Raw genomic sequence first — 19,499 nt, 5'->3', positions numbered from 1 at the left:
TTGATGATTGAGAAGTGTTTGAATTCAAAATGAAACCAACATTTTAAATCCTCCCAATGGGCCAAAGCATCCATTTTGTAATAGAATTTGCAGCTCCGTCAGAGTTTTGCCTCTGGGACTTGCCTCTTAAGCAGCGTGTCGGAGTGATTGATGCTTCCGCACTGGTACAGTTACCCAGCCCAGGAGCTGAGTCAGTGCCTGGGGCTCAGAACCTTGCCTGGCTACCTCTTCAGGCCCCGAAGCATTGGGGATAAATGTTCATTTTACTGTAGTAGGATGTTCATGCTGTCATTTTTCTCATATGGTGCTTGTCTCCAGCAAAGGGTAGAGGATTTCTCCCAAGACATAATGGTGTTTTGTTACCCTGCAGGGAAAGTGGTAACCGTTTGTTTCTGTCATCCCTCACAGAGCTACTCTAACGATGAGCATTCACCAGAGCCCAGGGACATGCTGCGTTCCTCCCCCAGCCGCTCCCATAGGCACAGCGTCGGCTTCGTTCCTACAGTCTACAATGGCTCCCTACCTCCTAGTGAGTTCTCAAACCTTTACATAAATACACGTGCATGCTCTCGGCATAGCCGTAGCCCGCCTCTCTAACATGGTGGTGGGTCTGTGCACTTGTCAGATTCAGCCCACCGGGGTCTGTCTCCTTGTCCTGCTGTGACGGCCGTGATGAGGAATCCAGTGTACACGGTGCGCAGTCACCGCGTTCATACCAGCAACTGTCCATCTGTCGCTTCCCAGATCTGTCACCAGCACACCCACACCAGGTACCTCCTTTTCATACCCACCGCTTCCCTGACCCCTGTACTGGTGGTCTATGTTAACGGTTCTTTGACTGTTGGTTCAGTGTTTCTGATGGGGCCTGTTGCGTTAACTAATATTTCTTAATTTGCCTAAAAGCAAAAGTACATATTTAGGTAAGGAGAAAAACATTTTTTTCGACTGTTTGTCCTAATATTTTGCCGTGATTGAGCGCAGCACCATCAATTCACATAACTCTGAACTGTGAATTATCTTGCATGTTACAAATAATTGTATACGCATTTTATGCACAATTATGAGCGTTTCTTCAGGCTTTTTTGTTGTGTGTGTGTGTGTAGCCCACAACATCAGGGTCGTCTGAGCCTGGACCTGAGCCAGCAGAAGCGCACGACTGACTACCCCGAATCATCATCATCGTCACGCAGCAGCAGAGCTTCACACGGTACAAACTCACTGCCCTCCAGTGCACGACTCGGTCAGTCTGACACTCATGCACACACACACACGCACATAAAGGTCACAGACTCGCTGCCCTTTCCTCTTTTTGCGTATAATGTCACAGCATTTATTCCTGTATCATCTCATTCTTTTGTCAGGTTCTTCCAATAATGTCCAGTACCGCACAGAGAGGATCAAAATCCCTTCCACTCCTCGATACCCCCGCTCCATGCTGGGGTCAGACAGAGGTACTGCACTCACTTTTAAAAACACGTCTCACACTCGCCACACGAGTATTAAAACTCAGCACAGCAGCCGCTATAGGTCTAAGATGAATGTTTTAAATTAAGTTTTTACAGCACTGATGGAAGAAGAACCTTAAATGTAATTTTCAGTTGTGGAGATCTCATTGGTCACCACCAGATTAGGACACTTTTGTCTCCTCTGCTCATGGTGGTAATTTGCATCCTGAGTGGCCCGATAATGTTCAGGTGTAAATAGTCTCCATTAATTCAAGATCTGAGTACAATATCCTTGTCAAAGTAGCAAGACATCTTAGAATGTCTGACGAGTGAGATGCGTTTCTTGTCCTTTTTACAAAAAAGTGGTGTGAATTGCTACGAGATTTCAGTGTGTATTATAAACGTTTATCAACAAGTGAGACGCAAATATCATCAGACTACGCACACCCTTATTCTGTCTCTTTCTGCGCCTCCTCTCCTAAATCTAGGTTCCCTCTCGCACTCTGAGTGTAGCAGTCCCAGTCTCATCACACCTCCTCAATCGCCCCTCAACCTGGAGACTTCCTCGTTTGCCAGCAGCCAATCACAAGGCTCCATTTCCACTTTACCCCGAATCTCAGTCAGCCCTGTGCCGATTGGGGAGCGCAGGAAAGACAGGTAGGATAGAAATGGGTGCTCGCTGATTTTATATACATGTTTTTATTTTATTTTTTTCTGCACTAGTGTGACGCTCCGAACTGAAAATTGGAAGTCGCCCATCACGGAAGACTTCCGAATATTAATCAGATGGTTGTCATTGGTGTCACATTGATCAGTGTGGCCGTTGTTATTGGACTGGAAATACCGATAAGATAGCTCTACACATGGAGGAGATGTTGGCTGAATGATGGAGAGTTTGATTATAAGGATCACTTCAGGAGCCGGTATCATATGGCCTACGTCTGCCCTTAGGGATCCTCTGAGGCTATTTCAAAAGGCGTTGCCAGGCAACATGTCTATCCTGGTCAGAGCTGTGCAATCCCTCATGGAAATTCGGCTTTAAATCTTATTAAAACTGTTAATAATTTTCGTGAAAGTCTCTTGCCTTTTCTATCAAAGAAGCGGTGATCTGCCACTGTGTTGGGATTCGATTTGATGTTTTTCTCCAACACATCTGTCCCATTTTGTATCGCCAACGCCTCTGTCTATTGCACTGTTGCTGTCTCTGTGTGATCTCTGTCCTCCATTCTGCTCTTTATCTTCCTCCCGCCTCTCTGCAACCTTCCGCTTCCAGATCTCTTTACCGTAACCGATCTTTTCTAAGGATTCCTCTGGCTGCAAGGCCGAGGTTCTCCTCTCTCAGGAGCCTCAGGTTCGTTCTCGCTCACAGTGCTACAAACAAAGGAATGCCCCCATCCTTCTCCCAACTTCACGTCGTTCACATGCGTCAGTGCAGTTGGGTAGATAATACAGAGGATCAGAATAGTCTTGTGCTTACATGCACTTTACAGAATGCAAAAGAAGAATTCTCTTTTTTCAGTCTCCACCAGAGCGTGGTTTAATTTAAAAAGTGCTAGTTTTTGCATGCCACAATATTAGTGCCTTAGGAAGCCACCAAAATAGACCTGATTAGCTTCACTTGCTGAACTTCAAAGGTTCAGTGTTATGTTAATACGTCTGCACTTGTCTCCCTTTATGTCGGACAAACCACTTCCGTCTCAGATATTGCATGCAGTGTTCATACCCCATGATGACGCCATGGTCAACATGCATGTTTGTATTTTGGCCTTCAATCAAGTCACTTTTGAGTCCGCAATATGTATGTTATGCAATGGTATTATTATTATTCAGCCTGGAGCTTCTGGGACATGGTCTTGTTTGTACACCACCACTATGTTGACCCCCGTCTCTGGCTGCTAATCCATTCCTCTTATCTGCCTTCATGGAATCGTATGCCATGTCCAAAGCCAACTTGTTATGAAGACGTGCAAGTTCATGCAAATCCCCTTCATGTCAAGGGATTTCAGTTGCTTGTGCTTTTATTATGTTGCACACAGTGTCTCTGTACTCTAAACCTGTCCAGGTTCTTCTGTAAACCAGGCGTAAAGTGGCGCTCTGGAGAGATTGGAGAGATCAATTTACAGGCCTCGAGGGAAATGTAAGCTCAGACTCAAACTTAATGGAAACACAAATCAGTCTGTCTATCAATACGTTCATCATTTCGACCAGGTGCGGTTTTTATAGAAAGCAAAAGCCTAAGTAGCCACACTCTCTCAAGAGCTGTAAATAAATTGGTCAGTTCAACTGCGACGTCACCTCCTTCTCTCAACTTGCCGCTGTGTGGCACTCTGTCGGTGCTTTTCTGGGATGCTCTTCATTTATACACTTCACTCTTTCCCATCAGGCCATACCTGGAGGAACCACGTAATGTCATTGTGCACAAAGGCGTGGAGCCTCTGGGCATCTCCATCGTCAGTGGGGAGAACGGAGGGATCTTTGTCTCTAAAGTTACCGGAGGTAGCATCGCCCACCAGGCAGGATTGGAGTATGGAGACCAATTACTGGAGGTATGAAAAGGTTACAGCCGCAAGCAGCATAATAAATTAAAAAAATGCATTGCTGGATGCCTGCGAAGGAGCCTTACAATACTGATACTGCTAATATGTGTTTGCTTCAAAGGCTCAGTCCTTTTACACAGTGGAATACACAGACAGGCTGCCATAGTGTTTCCCACGGTCACGCTTCACATTATTTAATAATTGCTGATATGCATTTGCTGAAAGGGTGTTTTCCCGACAAAAAAAAAAGGGCTGCACAAGCTAAAATTCTGTTGCAATGTCTCCTCAAGAGGACATGCTGCTCTTGTGAATGCGACAGTGGGAATCAAAGTAGAACTGTTTAAGTGAATTTATCCAACCAAAACTTCTAGTAGTGGACTCTTCAGCAGTCACTCCCCCTTGAATAAGATAGCCATGAGCCAAGTGAACAATGAGCACTTTTAACATTTTTACAGTTATCAAAGCACATAACGAATGTAAATTTATTGAAAATAATTTTTTAACATCATTTTGTTTTTTTAACTATGACATAAATGGGAAGAATTTGACCCTGTTATTAATATTCAATACACATTAAATTAAGGCAGATGTTCATCTCAGTGGTGGCAAGATGCCTCTGTAACTCTGTTCAATATAATCACGGTTATATTTGACTGATGGATGTACGTGAATGCATTAAAAAAGACTGGGTGGCCATTGTTTGCATTGCAATATGAGTCCTACTTTGTTTCAAGCATTCACTTTTTTAAGACTTCAAAAATGGGTGTAAAACTAATCCCGTCAGTTCTCCGCCATGTACGACTAATGACCTAAAACCCTTAATGGACTGAGCATTTACTGTGTTCATATCTCATGTTCTTTCAGTAACTCCATCTCTCCTCAAGCCCTCTCTAATCACGCTGCTCTTCCTTTATTAGTTTAATGGCATCAACTTGCGGAACGCCACGGAGCAGCAAGCTCGTCTCATCATCGGCCAGCAGTGTGACACCATCACCATTATGGCCCAGTACAACCCACACATGTACCAGCTGGGCAACCACTCTCGCTCGAGGTAACGTGCTGTTTTCAGATGTCCACCCAGGTGTCAAGTATAAAGATGTAATTAACTCTGTAGCTATGCATCTTTAAATATTCACGATTAAGTCAAACCGATATTTAAGTTGGGATGTAGATTGCAATGCAATCCTGTTGACTTTTTGGTGCAGCTCCCGTCTGGAGCCAGTCAGTACTCCGTGGACTCCCCAGGGGAGTGGAGTTGCCACCCCCGACAATCACTCCGCCATCGATACACTCAGCGAACAGGACGAGGGCACGCTCACGCCTTCATCCAAGCAGACCACACCTACTACCAGTCCTCACAATTTCATCAGGTAAAAATCGCGACAAAAACATTTGATAAAAGATAAAACAACCCCACCATAACTGTAAGTTGTATGTGAGAGAAATACTAACTCTCTCAATGACCACTTCCAGAATGCCATCCGAGTGCAGCAGGATGGCGGATGAACCCCGGCTCGTGACTGTGCGCAGGCCCGGGGTGGAGGTAGGAGTCACTCTCTGCGGAGGGAACCTCCGGGGCGTCTACATCGAGAGCCTGGATGAGGACAGTCCTGCCAGAGGGCCTGATGGTCTGCTTCCTGGGGACCTCATTCAGGAGGTGTGGACTCGTGCACCTGCTTTTACTCACACACGCATAGACACCTGTTGCCTCAAAATGTCATTATGCAGGGGTCCCCAATCCGTTCCGTGGGTCCCTTGCTACCGAGCCGCAGAGAAAGAATATATGAATGAGAAACAAAAAAATGAAGGTCAGAAAAATTTTATTTTGAAAAAAGACCGGAGTCCGTCTCCGGTCCGTCTGCGCGTAACCTCTCGACACATGTTATGCAATAGTTACCGCAAAAGTCTGTTTCAACTCTGTTTCAACTTCTCGATTAAAATCAAGGCAGAGCATCCTTGAGATCAACAAAAAAGTTCTGGAAACCCTGCCTCCATTGTCAACATCCTGTCTTTATAAAGCGGTTTAAATTAAGCAGTAGACTGGACATAAAGATTTAATTTAAAGAGTTAACAGGACATAAACACCGAGACGGACCGGCTCCTCGCAGAGAACCGAGCTCAGGGCTCCCACTAATTCGGCGTAAAGAGGATTTGTATATTTATGCTCTTTATATTTGCTTCATGCCGGACGTATCATTTTCTTACGTCACATGTATTACATCGTATGTATTGCGTCGTATTTATTGCCCACACCGTGAAGGCTGGTCCATGAAAATATTGTCTGACACAAAACCGGTCCGTGGCACAGAAAATGTTGGGGACTGCTGGTCTAATGGATAACAGTAATATGTCCGGTGTCTTCAATTGATAACCTATGTGATCCTGCGGCCCATAGGTAAAAAACAGAACGTTTTGGTGGTCCTCTAGGTGGCGCTTGCGTCCCAATGGTTCAGATTCACTGGCTTAGGCAGCTTTTAGACTTGTCTACAGGGGCCATGCACTAGGGAGCGTTTGCTTCGGTCTTGCTCCCCTACTTGACCAATCCTGTTAACGGTCACATAAATACAGACAGAAATAAATAGGAAGTAGAAATATATTTACTTAATAATGTCCTGTTTAGGTATCAACTTGTATATATTTTTTCTTATATTCATTTATACATTTATTTAAGAATGTATGTATTTATTCCTGTATTTATTTATTTGTACATGTATTTAAGCATTTATTTATTTATTTATTTATTCCTATATTTATTCATGTGTTTATTTATACTTGTCATTTTCGTGGTATGCTCCCACTTAGCTCTCTGATACAAAGGGCTCGCTATCCGAATTGCAATGCAGCGTTGTCATTAGGCTGCACAGCATCAGCCTATCCTTCAATCTCCCATCTTGTTTGCTTTCCCCCCATACATAGCACAAATCAATACTGCGACACTTTAGTCCAGCTGAAAGCCTGGAGGAAAATGTAGCTTTTTGCAGGCATGCTTCACAGGCATTGCGGCTGAATATACAGATGAGCGGAGACACTCCCTAAATTTATCTGTTCCTCAGCTTGAGTTTTTCATGATGTAAAGTTCACTTTCCCCTTTGTTTCTCTTCCCATTCTCATCGTCTTTCAGTACAACTCGGTGAATATGAAGAATAAGACGGCAGAGGAGGTGTACGTCGAGATGTTGAAGCCTGCAGAGACGGTCACATTCAAGGTTCAGCATCGCCCAGATGACTTCAGCACCCTCAAGGATGTTCCAGGAGATGGCTTTTATATTCGGTACATACATATTTACTCATTACACATGCACACAGATCATTGTCAGGCGTTTTATTTGTAACAGCGCTGCATAAGGACCACACTAATTTCCCCTAGCAGCCTCATATCTGTCTGTGTTACTATTTATAGAACCACCACTGGAGCGCCCCTTGGACGAGTTGGAATCTTTCTCATCTAACCAATTATCTGAGATCCACCGTGTGACTGCAATGCTGCGAATCACACCACAAATTTAGTATCTAATCTCTGTGCTCGCTACGCAGCAGACGCAATACCTCATCCCCTTTAGTGCTCTGTGTTCTCTCGACCATGAGAAAAGACTCTGTAAATGAATGGAAAATGAAGCGCTAAAATAGTCATGTTCTGTTGTTGGGTGTCTGTCGGGCCATGTTGCCTCAGCTGCCGCAGTCACTTGTCATATAGGCAAGTAGGCTTGTGATGTCATCTGCAGTAAATACACTCGGCCTGCCTGGCTGTCACTGACTGCTCGGTAATGACTTACAAGGCCCCAACAAGAGGCGAGCAAGGTCTATCTTGTCAGTAAATAAACTTTCTCTAATCTTTCTTACCCTCTTTCTGGCCCTCTTCACACCTTCTTGTCTGGTACCTCACCTTCTCTCTCACTTAATCAACTTTCTGCTCCTCCGCCTCCTCTTTCTGTCCTGCTCTTCGTAACTCCCCATCTATCTTTGTCTCTCCCTCTCACCAGAGCACTTTACGACCGTGTTGGGGAGGCCGAGGGGGACCTCAGTTTTAAGAAGGATGACATCCTGTACGTGGATGAGTCTTTACCAAAGGGCAGCTTTGGGACGTGGATTGCCTGGCAGCTCGATGAGAACGCGCAGCAGATCCAGAGGGGGCAGATCCCCAGCAAGTACATGTGGGTGGAGAATTCAATGCATGCTTACACACATCCGCTTTGGAGCTAGGGGACAGTTTGTAACAGCTGTCGCAACAAGCTGTGCAGTACTGCTGCAATATAGAAATCATATGTAAAGCCACTTCTCTTCCATATGTTTTAGACTGCCCCTTTTTCACTTGCAGCAAGCTCACATTTTCTTGTTATGTGTCTCTGCAAACATGCATTGATGTTACTAAACACAATGTTCTTCTCTTTTCATGTGGCTGTTCTTAGACTGTGCCTGAAGGACCAGTAGTCCATAACAATAAATGCTAAACAAATGCTAAAATCAATAAAGATTTATTATTTTGTTCATCATACCTCAAATCATAACTACATGCCTAACCGAAACGTTTGCTCCAACCTTAGTTCATCAAACTAAAGTGGAAATGTTATGTTTTTAAAAGAGTTCCCAGTCCTACTTTTCTCCATTGATTCATTCACAGCCTTTTTCTTTGCGGATCCTCTTCAATTTACTGTGTGTGTGTGCCTGGGTGTGTTCTAGGATGGACCAAGAGTTTTACCGCAGACACAGTGTGACAGAAATGAAGGAAGACTCCAGTAAGACTCTGTCTGCGGCGGCCCGCAGATCCTTCTTCAGGAGGAAACAGAAACACAAACGCAGCAGCTCCAAAGACAGCAAAGAAATGGTGGCTCTGGACGCCATCAGCACAGACTCCATCCCTTTCCTTGATGGTGAGAGGAAACGTTGAGATGTTTTGATGAAAAAATATCAGAAATAATCAAAATGGCATTGATTGATCTGCATGCTCTTTGTGTCAGACTGTGTAAGCCTGGCTTACCAGCGGGTCCAGAAGGTGGAGTGCCCCTCTCCCCGACCGGTGCTCATCATTGGGCCGCTCACCGACGCCGTCAAGGAGATGCTGGTCAAAGAGTCTCCTGGGAAGTTCTGCAGATGTATACTGGGTGAGTTCACCTGATCCAGATGTGTCAGTTCTACAAATTGTGGGGAATGTAGGGTGGGTCATCGTTTCCATTTTTATATGGTCAGATTGTGGTTACTTGAGATTGCCAAAAGGCTATTTGATTGCCAGGGGCAGCGAGAGGAAGTGGGGGGGAGTTATGTCATAACATACTCATTAAATGCCAACATGGAAAACGTAGTCTTGTGTGTGTGTGTGTGTGTGTGTGTGTGTGTGTGTGTGTGTGTGTGTGTGTGTGTGTGTGTGTGTGTGTGTGTGTGTGTGATTTTAATATCTTACTTCTGATAGTCTAATGAAGTTAAAATCACAATAATATTGGCGTCGGAACAACCAACCATCGACCATCCCTTCAATCTGATCGCCAATCATAAAAAGCCTAATAGTGCATCTACACTCTTAAAAACTGTTGGATATTTCTGCTTCTTGAACAAGCCAAGATATGAGAGGTTCATATAGTTTCTTTCTTTTGCGTCTTCAGAGGTGATGAAGGCCTCCCAGCAAGCCATCGAGCGGGGCGTCAAAGACTGCCTCTTCATTGACTACAAGCGCAGGAGTGGCCACTTTGATGTGACCACTGTTGCTTCTATAAAGGAAATTACCGATAAGGTATCACCCAGTACTTTTATTTCTCATAAGATTGTATCAGGAAAGATAAAGTAGCTTTAAATTGTCTTTAATCTCTGCTCAAGATAAGGTACCGCTACTGCAGTGCTTTAATCTTTATGGGATTTTAATGAAAATAGAAAATGTTCCAGCTCGTAACAAGTGTCAATTGTTTTTGAGCCTTTTGAAACTGAGAGCTGATTTTATTGGCCGCGTTTTCTTTCTTTCTTCTTTCGGATACAGGGCTGTCACTGTTTGCTCGACATTGCCCCGCACGCCATCGAAAGGCTCCACAGCGTTCACATTTATCCAATTGTTGTCTTCGTCCGCTACAAAAACGCAAAGCAGATAAAGTAAGTAGCATTTCTTTGAACCACATGCACAGTCCTAATATTTCTCTCTGTCTGTGTGGAGATGAGCCTTCTCGCGCTCCATCCTCCCATGAACTCTTTGGGGCGTCTGTCTCAACACCTTGTCCCACAACAAACTCAAACATAATCCCAAACAGCTGTTCTTTCTTTTCTAAATAAAGTGTTGTATCCCTTATTCGTTTTCATTATCAGACATTGTTGTGGCCACATATTTAAAATAAGTAATTCAATACCTGACAATAGATGTAGTTTGCCTAATTTGTCACTGACTTTCAGAAAAGATTTCTCTCCCAAGACCCTCACTGGCAAAATAAGTAACAGGTGAATTCTAAATTTGAGCACATACTTTTATCCATATTTTATTAATGCTCAGAATGCTGGAAAGTTTAGACACAATCAAAATAAAGGAAACATAAGTGTTCATCTGTGTTGGAGTCATACCTTAAATGCCATCATAACTATGGCATTTTTTTTTCCCCCTACAGGGAGCAGAAAGATCCGGTTTATCTGTGGGACAAAGTATCTCAAAAACATTCCAAGGAGCAATTTGAAAGTGCGCAGAAGATAGAGCAAGAATACAGCAAATTCTTCACAGGTTCGTATGCGCTCTCGCGCATGGATCGCAGACAATATTGATACCCATTCTGTGTCAGTCAGAACTTTTATTTGCACTGTAATAAACTTTCCTTTTTTTGTTTTCAGGTATTGTCCAAGGCGGCACCCTCCCTTACATTTGCACTCAGATCATCACTATAGTTGATCAAGAACAAAGTAAAGTCCTGTGGACTCCACTCGGCTGCCCCTAGAGGACACCAGCTGCCACTACAGCAAGCTGCGGCTTTCATCTCCATTCCCCAAACACTAATTAACCCTTTCACACTATACCAATAGGTACCCTACAGTGAGCTAGTTATGTACATTATTGATATTTTTTTTATTTTGTCTTTGTCTTGATTCATAGTGTGCTTCCGAGCGGGTTAGTAGCACAGGATCTCGACGTTGAAAGTTCATTCAGTCTTCCCTAAGGGTTTCTGGTGGTGTATTTGTAATGCTGCAATATAAGCGTCCGTTTACAGTCAAAAGACGAGTCTGACTATTGGTGTTCAATATTTGCTTGAATGCGTGTCCCTCCCCCTTGTGTACACACACCTCAACACTAATGAAGCTCAGTCACCCCCTAACCCTCCCATGTACCAAAATTACATTTATGGTTTCCCTACAATTATGCACCCATTTTGACGAGGTGTGTGTGTGTGTTTGAGAAAACATTGTTCACTATTGTAATGACAATTTAAGTTGCATCATGGTTGTTTGCTAGAATGAATAAGACACTATAGAAATGGAATTGGATCAGACATCACATTCCTCGCGGTGTTTCATCACAAACGTGCGAAAGCGTCAAACCTCCTGAAGTATGTAGCTGTGGTCTCACTGGGCCTGACTGCCAGCGGTGACGGCCATTAAAATTCAAAACACACTGATGTTCGCTCTATGCATTGTGTTTCTATAGCAGCTGGGTGTGCGCACAGTTTATGGGCCTTTCGGAAGTGCCTTTGGAGAACAACACTGATCTGAAACCATCCCCTGGTCACATAGGCAGAACATTAAGTTCAATACATCCTTTCACCCGTGGCGGACTCGATGATTTAGGGGCTGATTTTAGACCAGTACAGCGGAGAGCGCGTGACAATGGTGAGGTTTTGAGGGCAGGCCAAAGCGGCGGCCAACGGGTTAACTCCTCAGAATGCACTCCAGGGCTAGACAGACCACTGTGTAACTATCATTCTATCTCTTTAACATATATTTAACAATATAGAGTATAACATATACAGTATGCAGATACATCTGGAAAAAAAGAAACAAATATATATATATATATAAATATATATTACATGTATTTTTACTAGGTCATACGCCTAAGAACGTCTGGCGGTCAAGTCATGTTTTAGCAGGTATTAGCATGTTTTTTAAAGAATTTATTTTTGTTTTTTGTCGTTGGTTATCAGTCACTTATCGATGTACTCATTAAAAGAGACACTATGAAGCAAAATTTGCAGGGTAATATCTTAAAGGATTTTCCTCTGATCTGTTTAAATGTTAGTGACTTTTCTTTGTTATTTAATTGTATTTTTTATTCAGGAGGCAAAAGATATTGACAAAGATATTCTGCCCTTCCTCAAAACCATATCCTGTATCTTATTGTGCCAAAATCCACTAAGGCAACTTTATCCTTATATTTCTGTTTTGCACTTGTTTATCTGTTAACCTTAAACATGTAACTGTTCCTAGGTTTCCAGTAGACTACAAATAGGTACTATATTTCTTCTGTAACTAATTCACGTTTTTATCTGTCACATCAGTTCCTTACATTTCATTAATGGCCTTTTGTTCTTAATTGAAAAAAAAGGATCACTTCTTATTTTAATTATTAAAAAGGGATCTATTCTTGCACAGTTTTTCAAAGGAAAATTGGTCCACAAGTTTGACTATTGGGCTGAAAGAGTAAGCAGAAGCCAACTGTAATGTTACTATTTTTCTGAGTAGATATGGTAGAGTGAGATCGGGATACAACGCAAAATTGTTGTATTTTTAGAAAAAGTCTACTGTAGATGCCAGGTACTGATGAACTTTTCTTTTATTAAAAGGAAGGTGATTTGTATGTTGAGACATTAACATGAGAATAAAACTCATTTTCTGTATCACGATGCGGACTAAGTCTGAGATTTTTTTTGATGTCTGACATTCTAAAATAATTTCTTCTTTCCTCTAAAATGCCTTATTGTTACAACCTTGTCCTGCGGTTTTAGAACTGGTAAGTATTGTATTTGTAGACTATTAATATTTCACTTTAAGTTAGGAGGAACTTGAAAATGTTGAGACAATATGGACACATGGACTGCGGTATAAAATGTTGCCAATAAGGGTTTAAAAAGTGAGATTCTCAATTGGCTACTCTGTCTTTGCCTATTATTTAGATTATGTTTTCCAGAAGCGAAAGAAAGCAGTGCTGAGAGCAAAGTTTCTGTAAATGTCTCACTGACATGTGACCGTGTCCTTCAGAGATGTAGCCCATAAGGATGAAAGTGAATCCATTTAGCTGAGAGCGGCAGTAAATGAAAAAAATGGGAGATGAAATGGCCTTCATTCTCTGAGTTGAGATAAGGTATAGTGTGACAATATCTGCCAGCATATCAGGGAGTGCAAGTGATAAAGACGTGGCCTTGCTTCAGCATTAAAGAAGCGACTGCATTCCTTGGTTTATATAGACTTTTATACACTATATACACGTTTTATTTATTTCATTCTCAGCAGCACTACAATCATACATCAGGCTTTGCGGTTTGATGTCTTCACACTAGAACATTGAGACCAATGTTCCCCAAAAGGATTTTGGGAGTTATCTTGACATGACAATAAGGTTTATTGTTTCTCGATCACTCAAGTGACTTTATTTGATTGGCTGCATATTGAGATTAAAGTGTCTTACACTGGTTAAGAGTAGAGTGTTGATGTCTGCAGTACTGAGCTGTGTGAGCATCCATCTCTCTGCACACATGCTCTGCAGTGATCGTAAAAAATAGCCCTGGTGATGATGAATGCTGTTATGTAAAGCAATGTGTATAGCATAGCAGTTTTAGCCTTATTAGAGTCGCTAATGCTTTATAGCATGTTACTCTGCTGTTTTCATCTTTTACAAGGGGTACAAACCACACCAATACAGCTTTGTTTTGTTTGCTATCACTGTCCATGAATACTTCATTTTCAGAACTAGCAATGGGCTTCTTGATTCTCCAGCAGCAGGATTCCTGCTCCAGTTTAGTTATCTATTACTTAATAGTATAATTGTACATGTGCAATGTATTAAATTGCTAATTTCACATTTTTACGCCTCATGGAAATATGAGTGAATTCACACAAATGCAAAGAACCTTTTTCAAAAGTCATACATGTTTTTGCTAAAAAAAAAAAAAATGCATCATGAATGAAAAAAATATGCCAAATTTATCGTGAATCATTGTCTCTGATTGGCTATACCTTCTCAGCATCTCATTACTCATGTGATCACTTGAGTTACACTGAGCTTTTACTCCCAAACTTGCACTTAATGCCATCTTTATGATGCTGTCGAACACATACTCGGCCTACACTCCAAGAAAAAACTTTTTCAATATAAGAGTTGTTTCCATGCCGTTGAGCAGCCTGTAGCTATACCAGATCTTGCTGGTTGATTGGGCACCTTTAGCCCAAGGTTGTTTCCTCCAAGTGCCGCATCAGGGGGTCACACGGTCCTCCAGCCAATGATGTCACTGTGCACAGTGGATGACTACCCTCAAGCTTCCTGTCGGGTTCATCGAGGAAAGAGAGCACCCAGTCCCTCCAAAACATCCACTAATGCCTCAAACGGCCTGCTACCCAGGCCTAATTGTTCATGCTGCTCTCCAGAGAATGTCACTCAGGGTTTGGGTCACTTTTTTCTTCACTAAACTTCAAGTTCAGGTCTGCTATGTCATGCTCCCGTTCTTAATGTCCTCCAAATACCCTCTTCCCTGTTTTAGAAAGGGGTAGGGTCTCCAGATCTCCTGGCGAGGTGTCTGTTTCAAGACAGCTGCTGACAGCTCAACTGAACTTGAGAAGTCTCCCGTCTGACTGCAACGGATCTTTGTAGTCCACACTGGCGAGCCGTGGCCTTTCCCATCTCTGACTGCATGATGGGATGACTTTGTCCGGTTCAGCCTTCTACGGGTTTTCCAGCACATTACCTCATCAGCCTCTCAAAATGCCCCGCAGGATTACCACCTGACTGCTCTTGTGTTAATCTCCTCATCCGTCAGCATTGAGACCCTACAGTTAAAGTTCTTCTGGCCCACGGGAACCACTCGCCCAACAGCTGGCTTTTCATGGGGGATGATCAATTTAAGTCCCCACTTCTGCAGCCAGCAATAAATGCCAGCAAGATTTATTATGACACACAACGTATGTAGCATGTGCTGCTGATACTCTCACTTTCTTTGACCTTTCTCGGGGTGTATTGTTGCATTGGACCTTGGAATTCAATAGACTTGTTCTTAGAATATGTACAGAGTAAGATTCCCTGTTGAAGGCATTAATGATGCGCCAATACATTTGTAAATTCTGTGTGAATGAACAGCATTAATTAATATTATTACTCTCAAGAGAAGGCTTCTGTTAACCTGTAATTTACACCTCACTTGTTTCCTTAAAAAAAATGATTTTTTGAATAAAGATGAACATACTTATTAGGCTTTCGAACTATCTTCAATATTTCCTGACCCGTATCATGTTGAATCTAGCTTGAATGTAATTTTTTTGTATTAAAATGTTGCAGTGCTTGAAAAAATACAAATAGAGGGAGGTGCTCCATGACACTTCTGTCGAACAGCATCGTTTGTGCGTAATATGACCAGTTCACCATTTCACCAGCAGGAGGACATCTTCAGAGCTGCTCTACAAAGCCCATTCTAATAGTCATGGTAAAGGTCAAACCTAAGTTTACAATGTCTGATTTCCATCCTGGTGTTTGGCTGCTGGGTCCTTCTGAGTGCAAACCCGATGTAAATGATGCAGATAAAATTATGGAAAAATATCATGTTACAAACATTCGAAACTTGTTGCATCTGAGTTTATTTTTATTCTGTAAATCTGGTGGACAGCAGTGTTGACCTGTCAAAGTCAAAATGCTCACATAGACACTCATAACGCTGACGTTAGGCTATAATTTACAGATTTCCTCGTCTTCGATCTTTTACAGCTCGCCCCTCTCCCAGGCTAAAGGATTCTGTTACAGAAGCTATTTCTGTGGAAGCGCGACTATTTCCCAGACAATAAATTACCATCACAGAACATTAATTACATGTCTTCGCCACACCTTACTTAGGCATGTTTGCTTTCCGAATCATCTGTGCTTGAAAAGTAGTAATAACAATTCAATGGGACATTTATTAAGTAACTTACGAGTATACATAAACAATTGCTGACATTGATCACATTCGATTAGAGATCATGAAGCCTTGGGGACACATTATTGAGATTTTATTGCAAACAATCTCCAAGAAGTCTGGGGCCTTGTGACACAGGTGGCGTGTGCACCTGCCTGGTCTTGTGGTTATTCAGGGCCCGAGCCAGCTGTTTCCCCATATCCTTTGGTCTGGCTGACTACTTGAGAGGCATAAACCACGAGTCATGCCTCACCGTCGTCACCAATTCACACAGGTTTTTGACCGAATATGTGAACTAAAAGTGTAAGCATATTACAGTAATTGACCGGAAAAGGACATTCATAACAAGCACCCTGTGTGTGTGTGTGTGTGTGTGTGTGTGTGTGTGTGTGTGTGTGTGTGTGTGTGTGTGTGTGTGTGTGTGTGGCCTTTTATCAAGTCCATTTCTCTAAATGAAAACATGGTATGCCCTTCATCCATGATGACAAGCAGTAACTCAGTAAAACGGGGAGTACTATCCCTAATGAGAAGTCAGGGCAATAGGATCCCTGCAGCGACCGACAGCGTTGGAGTCAAATGAAAAGTAACGTCACTTTATTGTCGTTTTATATCCACGCTGTCACCACAGCATTTCCCATGGGGATTCATCACTCCCTGTGATGTTTATATAGCCTGCTATAATCCTTAAATGCATCACTGATAGATATAGCTCGCTTTTCACAGCCTCCTCGTTTCTGCGACGTGCGTCACTCACTGGCGCGCAACAAAAACGCAAAGGCGCAATTGTTGCCTTCCTCCTTTATGCGCCGGAGAGGCAGCGCAGACCGGTCGGCATTCGGAGTAAACATCGTCGTCGGGTATTGCTGCCCTCTGTGTCTATCTTTATTACGCGCGCTTCGCTCCGCCCTCCTACCTGTAAATCTCCCCACTCTCCTCTGGAGCGGATCTGACAGGCGCGCGCTCTCAGCTGGCCGCTCCGTGCCAGGGCTGCAGGGGATCGAATGGAGACGGTGACATCCACCCGAGCGCTCGTCCTTTTTACGCAGAACTGACAAACGAAAACGCCCGCATGACGATGTAGCCTTCGCCGCGGCGGAGCCAGTGAACCCAAATGTAGAATTTCATTATCTCCATGTGTGTGTTTTTCTTCTTCGTTTTGTTGCCCGCCGTTCACGAAAAGTGATATCGATCGATCGAATTCTCCGGCTGCTTATCGACGAGATCCCTGGATGGAAGACGGCTAGAGGAAGGGAGAGAAAGAGAGAGAGAGAGAGGTCGCCTCGCCGAGAACAGGCTGCGAACATTTCTCCCTGCTTGTGTTTACTACTACTCGACGTATCATTGGCAGCGTCGACGGCTGCGAACGACGCCGTCTTCGCCATGGCTTTCTGCGCGAAAGAGACAGAAGCCTCAGACTGAGACGCGGTAAAGATTCGTCAGTATTGCGGATTTAAATGCCTCTGTCCAAGGGCCACCGACCCGCTATTTTGGTCAGGTTCGCGTGTGCGGTGTCTCACGCTGTCACGAATAAACGATTCATAAGCTGCTAAACTATAGAAAGAGACTCCATCGGGTGGGTGAGCACAATTTACAGCGAAGAGGGGCTTTTTTTTTTTTCAAGCAATATGGCTGGTGAGTGGGGCTGGAGACGCTGGCACAGGCTCTCCAAGGCTCCTAAATGCTAGCGGAGGCAGGTGGCACCGTTCCCCATGGAAGCGCCAGCTCTATGAGGACAAGCAATATCAATAAGAATATAAATCCGGACTCTTCAATCTTAATATCCAAGATGGTAGACGTTGTCATCCCGTTCTCGTCCGAGGTGCCCTGCGACAACAATGGACAGCGCATGTGGTGGGCATTCCTCGCATCCTCCATGGTGACGTTTTTTGGGGGTCTCTTCATCATCCTGCTGTGGAGGACACTCAAATATATGTGGACAGTTTGCTGCCACTGCAACGTCAAACCCAAGGTATGTCCGCTAGTTTGTCCACTGTCAGTTTGTATATGTAAAATGTCTTTAAACGCCTCATACAACATCACTGATGAAGATAATGTATGTGTGTGTTTTTTTTTCAAATGTGTACATATTTGACACTGGCCTGAGCTCTTGTTCTGTAATGGCCTTTATTGTGAAAATGGCATGCCACTTTGATAGCTTCCCCATCACCTGCACCCACCAAAGAGATTTCAAGTGCCAACTGCGGTACCTTTATAATGAATGCATCCCTTGAATACGATTGTTATTATCCGTTAGCTGTGTTTACCAACTCCCACTCTTGAATGAAGGGGGTGGTGTTGCATGGCAGATGTGGGTGGGATGAGAGAAGAGCGGCTCCTTCATTTTATTTAGCTTCTTCAATGTACATCATAGTAGCCTATCCTCATGCAGCATCAGCTCTTGACTTCTCGGGTGAAAATAGACGTTTTCTTGGGGTCACTCACGATAGTTTCATAGACCAACGTAACATTCCACCAGTGAGACCTAATTACATCCAATAGGACTTTTTATGCAGACCTGACAACATCAAAGCTGTCTGCAAAATAAAGTTCTCGCAAACACACTTTTTGTCTGTTTTTCACACGTTAATAAATGTGTTTCTGCTGCACATTAATTATCTTTGTAGAATGATGAAAGTAACCTGTCTGCAGTACTGAGATAGAAATAGGATGAAAAAGGGTGACTACCCTTTACTTTGCTTGGGGTGGCCTGCTTTAATGATGAATCATGCCTGATTCACGTGTGTATTAAAGCCTGCTTCATGCATGACTCATACACTTGTATATGGTGCAAGTGGCTGAACAGAGGGTAATGCTGCTTAGAGTGTGTGAAAACATGGGCGTTTTTTCTCTTGCTTGGAATGAAAATTCTTTACACAAAACACAACAACAAAAAAAGCAGGAAAACGGCAAGTGCTGTGACAGTGCGAGTCTGTCGTCAGCATTAAGCACAAAGGGGTTGAAAAGAAGATGTGACAATGATGGCAGGAAGGAGGGAGCAACGGTGAACTTCCTCATCCTTTGATATGTTGAGGTTGCATCAAATTCAAATGGATGAGCCCCTCCCGCTGCTCTTCTGCCATGTCCTTTTGTGGCCTTGGCCCTTTTCTGCCCGTTTCTATTTGGTATTATGACAGGTGGAAGACAGGGCGCAGCGTCATCTTCCTTAACTGACAATAACAGCAGAAAATAGCCTCTATTGCTCTGCTTAGAGACATTGCACATACATTTGATCATTTCAAATGTGGAATTATATAAATGGATATCTGAAATTGAAATATCACTTTCATTTAGAATATCTCTTAATCATATCTCACAGCCCCACACTCACCTATCTGCACACAAATAATAATCCCAAAAGACATATGTTAAATTAAGCCGTGAAGGATCTAGATTTTGGATAGGACGTGAAAACACACAGATCGTCCAGTCCGGCTTTTTAGCTGCATATTGAAAAACATGTTGAAATTTACA

At 43.1% G+C, this 19,499-nt stretch overlaps 2 protein-coding genes across 15 annotated transcripts in view; both read left to right on the top strand.

The window, feature by feature from the left end:
* Window positions 1–12,776, top strand: part of dlg5a (discs, large homolog 5a (Drosophila)) — a 33,872-nt gene extending 21,096 nt beyond the window's left edge. The window contains exons 17-34 of one of the 3 annotated variants that reach the window (XM_068567547.1): window positions 409–529; window positions 626–770; window positions 1,104–1,207; window positions 1,362–1,451; window positions 1,934–2,102; window positions 3,829–3,991; window positions 4,900–5,033; window positions 5,188–5,352; window positions 5,456–5,639; window positions 7,104–7,252; window positions 7,962–8,132; window positions 8,659–8,849; window positions 8,937–9,080; window positions 9,576–9,703; window positions 9,944–10,053; window positions 10,348–10,392; window positions 10,557–10,666; window positions 10,774–12,776. In XM_068567547.1, coding sequence (XP_068423648.1) covers window positions 409–529; window positions 626–770; window positions 1,104–1,207; window positions 1,362–1,451; window positions 1,934–2,102; window positions 3,829–3,991; window positions 4,900–5,033; window positions 5,188–5,352; window positions 5,456–5,639; window positions 7,104–7,252; window positions 7,962–8,132; window positions 8,659–8,849; window positions 8,937–9,080; window positions 9,576–9,703; window positions 9,944–10,053; window positions 10,348–10,392; window positions 10,557–10,666; window positions 10,774–10,877 — 2,427 coding nt within the window. In that variant the 3' untranslated portion in view covers window positions 10,878–12,776. Of the gene's footprint in view, window positions 1–408; window positions 530–625; window positions 771–1,103; window positions 1,241–1,361; window positions 1,452–1,933; window positions 2,103–3,828; window positions 3,992–4,899; window positions 5,034–5,187; window positions 5,353–5,455; window positions 5,640–7,103; window positions 7,253–7,961; window positions 8,133–8,658; window positions 8,850–8,936; window positions 9,081–9,575; window positions 9,704–9,943; window positions 10,054–10,347; window positions 10,393–10,556; window positions 10,667–10,773 lie in introns of all 3 variants that reach the window. The other 2 variants (XM_068567546.1, XM_068567548.1) reach the window with 2 other exon arrangements.
* Window positions 12,777–17,282: 4,506 nt separating this feature from the next.
* Window positions 17,283–19,499, top strand: part of kcnma1a (potassium large conductance calcium-activated channel, subfamily M, alpha member 1a) — a 125,988-nt gene continuing 123,771 nt past the window's right edge. For all 12 annotated transcript variants that reach the window (XM_068567596.1, XM_068567594.1, XM_068567601.1 and 9 more), the window contains exon 1: window positions 17,283–17,997. In XM_068567596.1, coding sequence (XP_068423697.1) covers window positions 17,707–17,997 — 291 coding nt within the window. In that variant the 5' untranslated portion in view covers window positions 17,283–17,706. The remainder of the gene's footprint in view (window positions 17,998–19,499) is intronic.

This window comes from Clinocottus analis, unplaced genomic scaffold, assembly GCF_023055335.1.
Source record: "Clinocottus analis isolate CAN_PGR_092001 unplaced genomic scaffold, fCliAna1.0.p SCAF_8, whole genome shotgun sequence".
Classification (NCBI taxonomy): Eukaryota; Metazoa; Chordata; class Actinopteri; order Perciformes; family Cottidae; genus Clinocottus; species Clinocottus analis.
The sequence above is the reverse complement of the archived record's forward strand: the minus strand, read 5'-3'. Positions and strand labels throughout refer to the sequence as shown.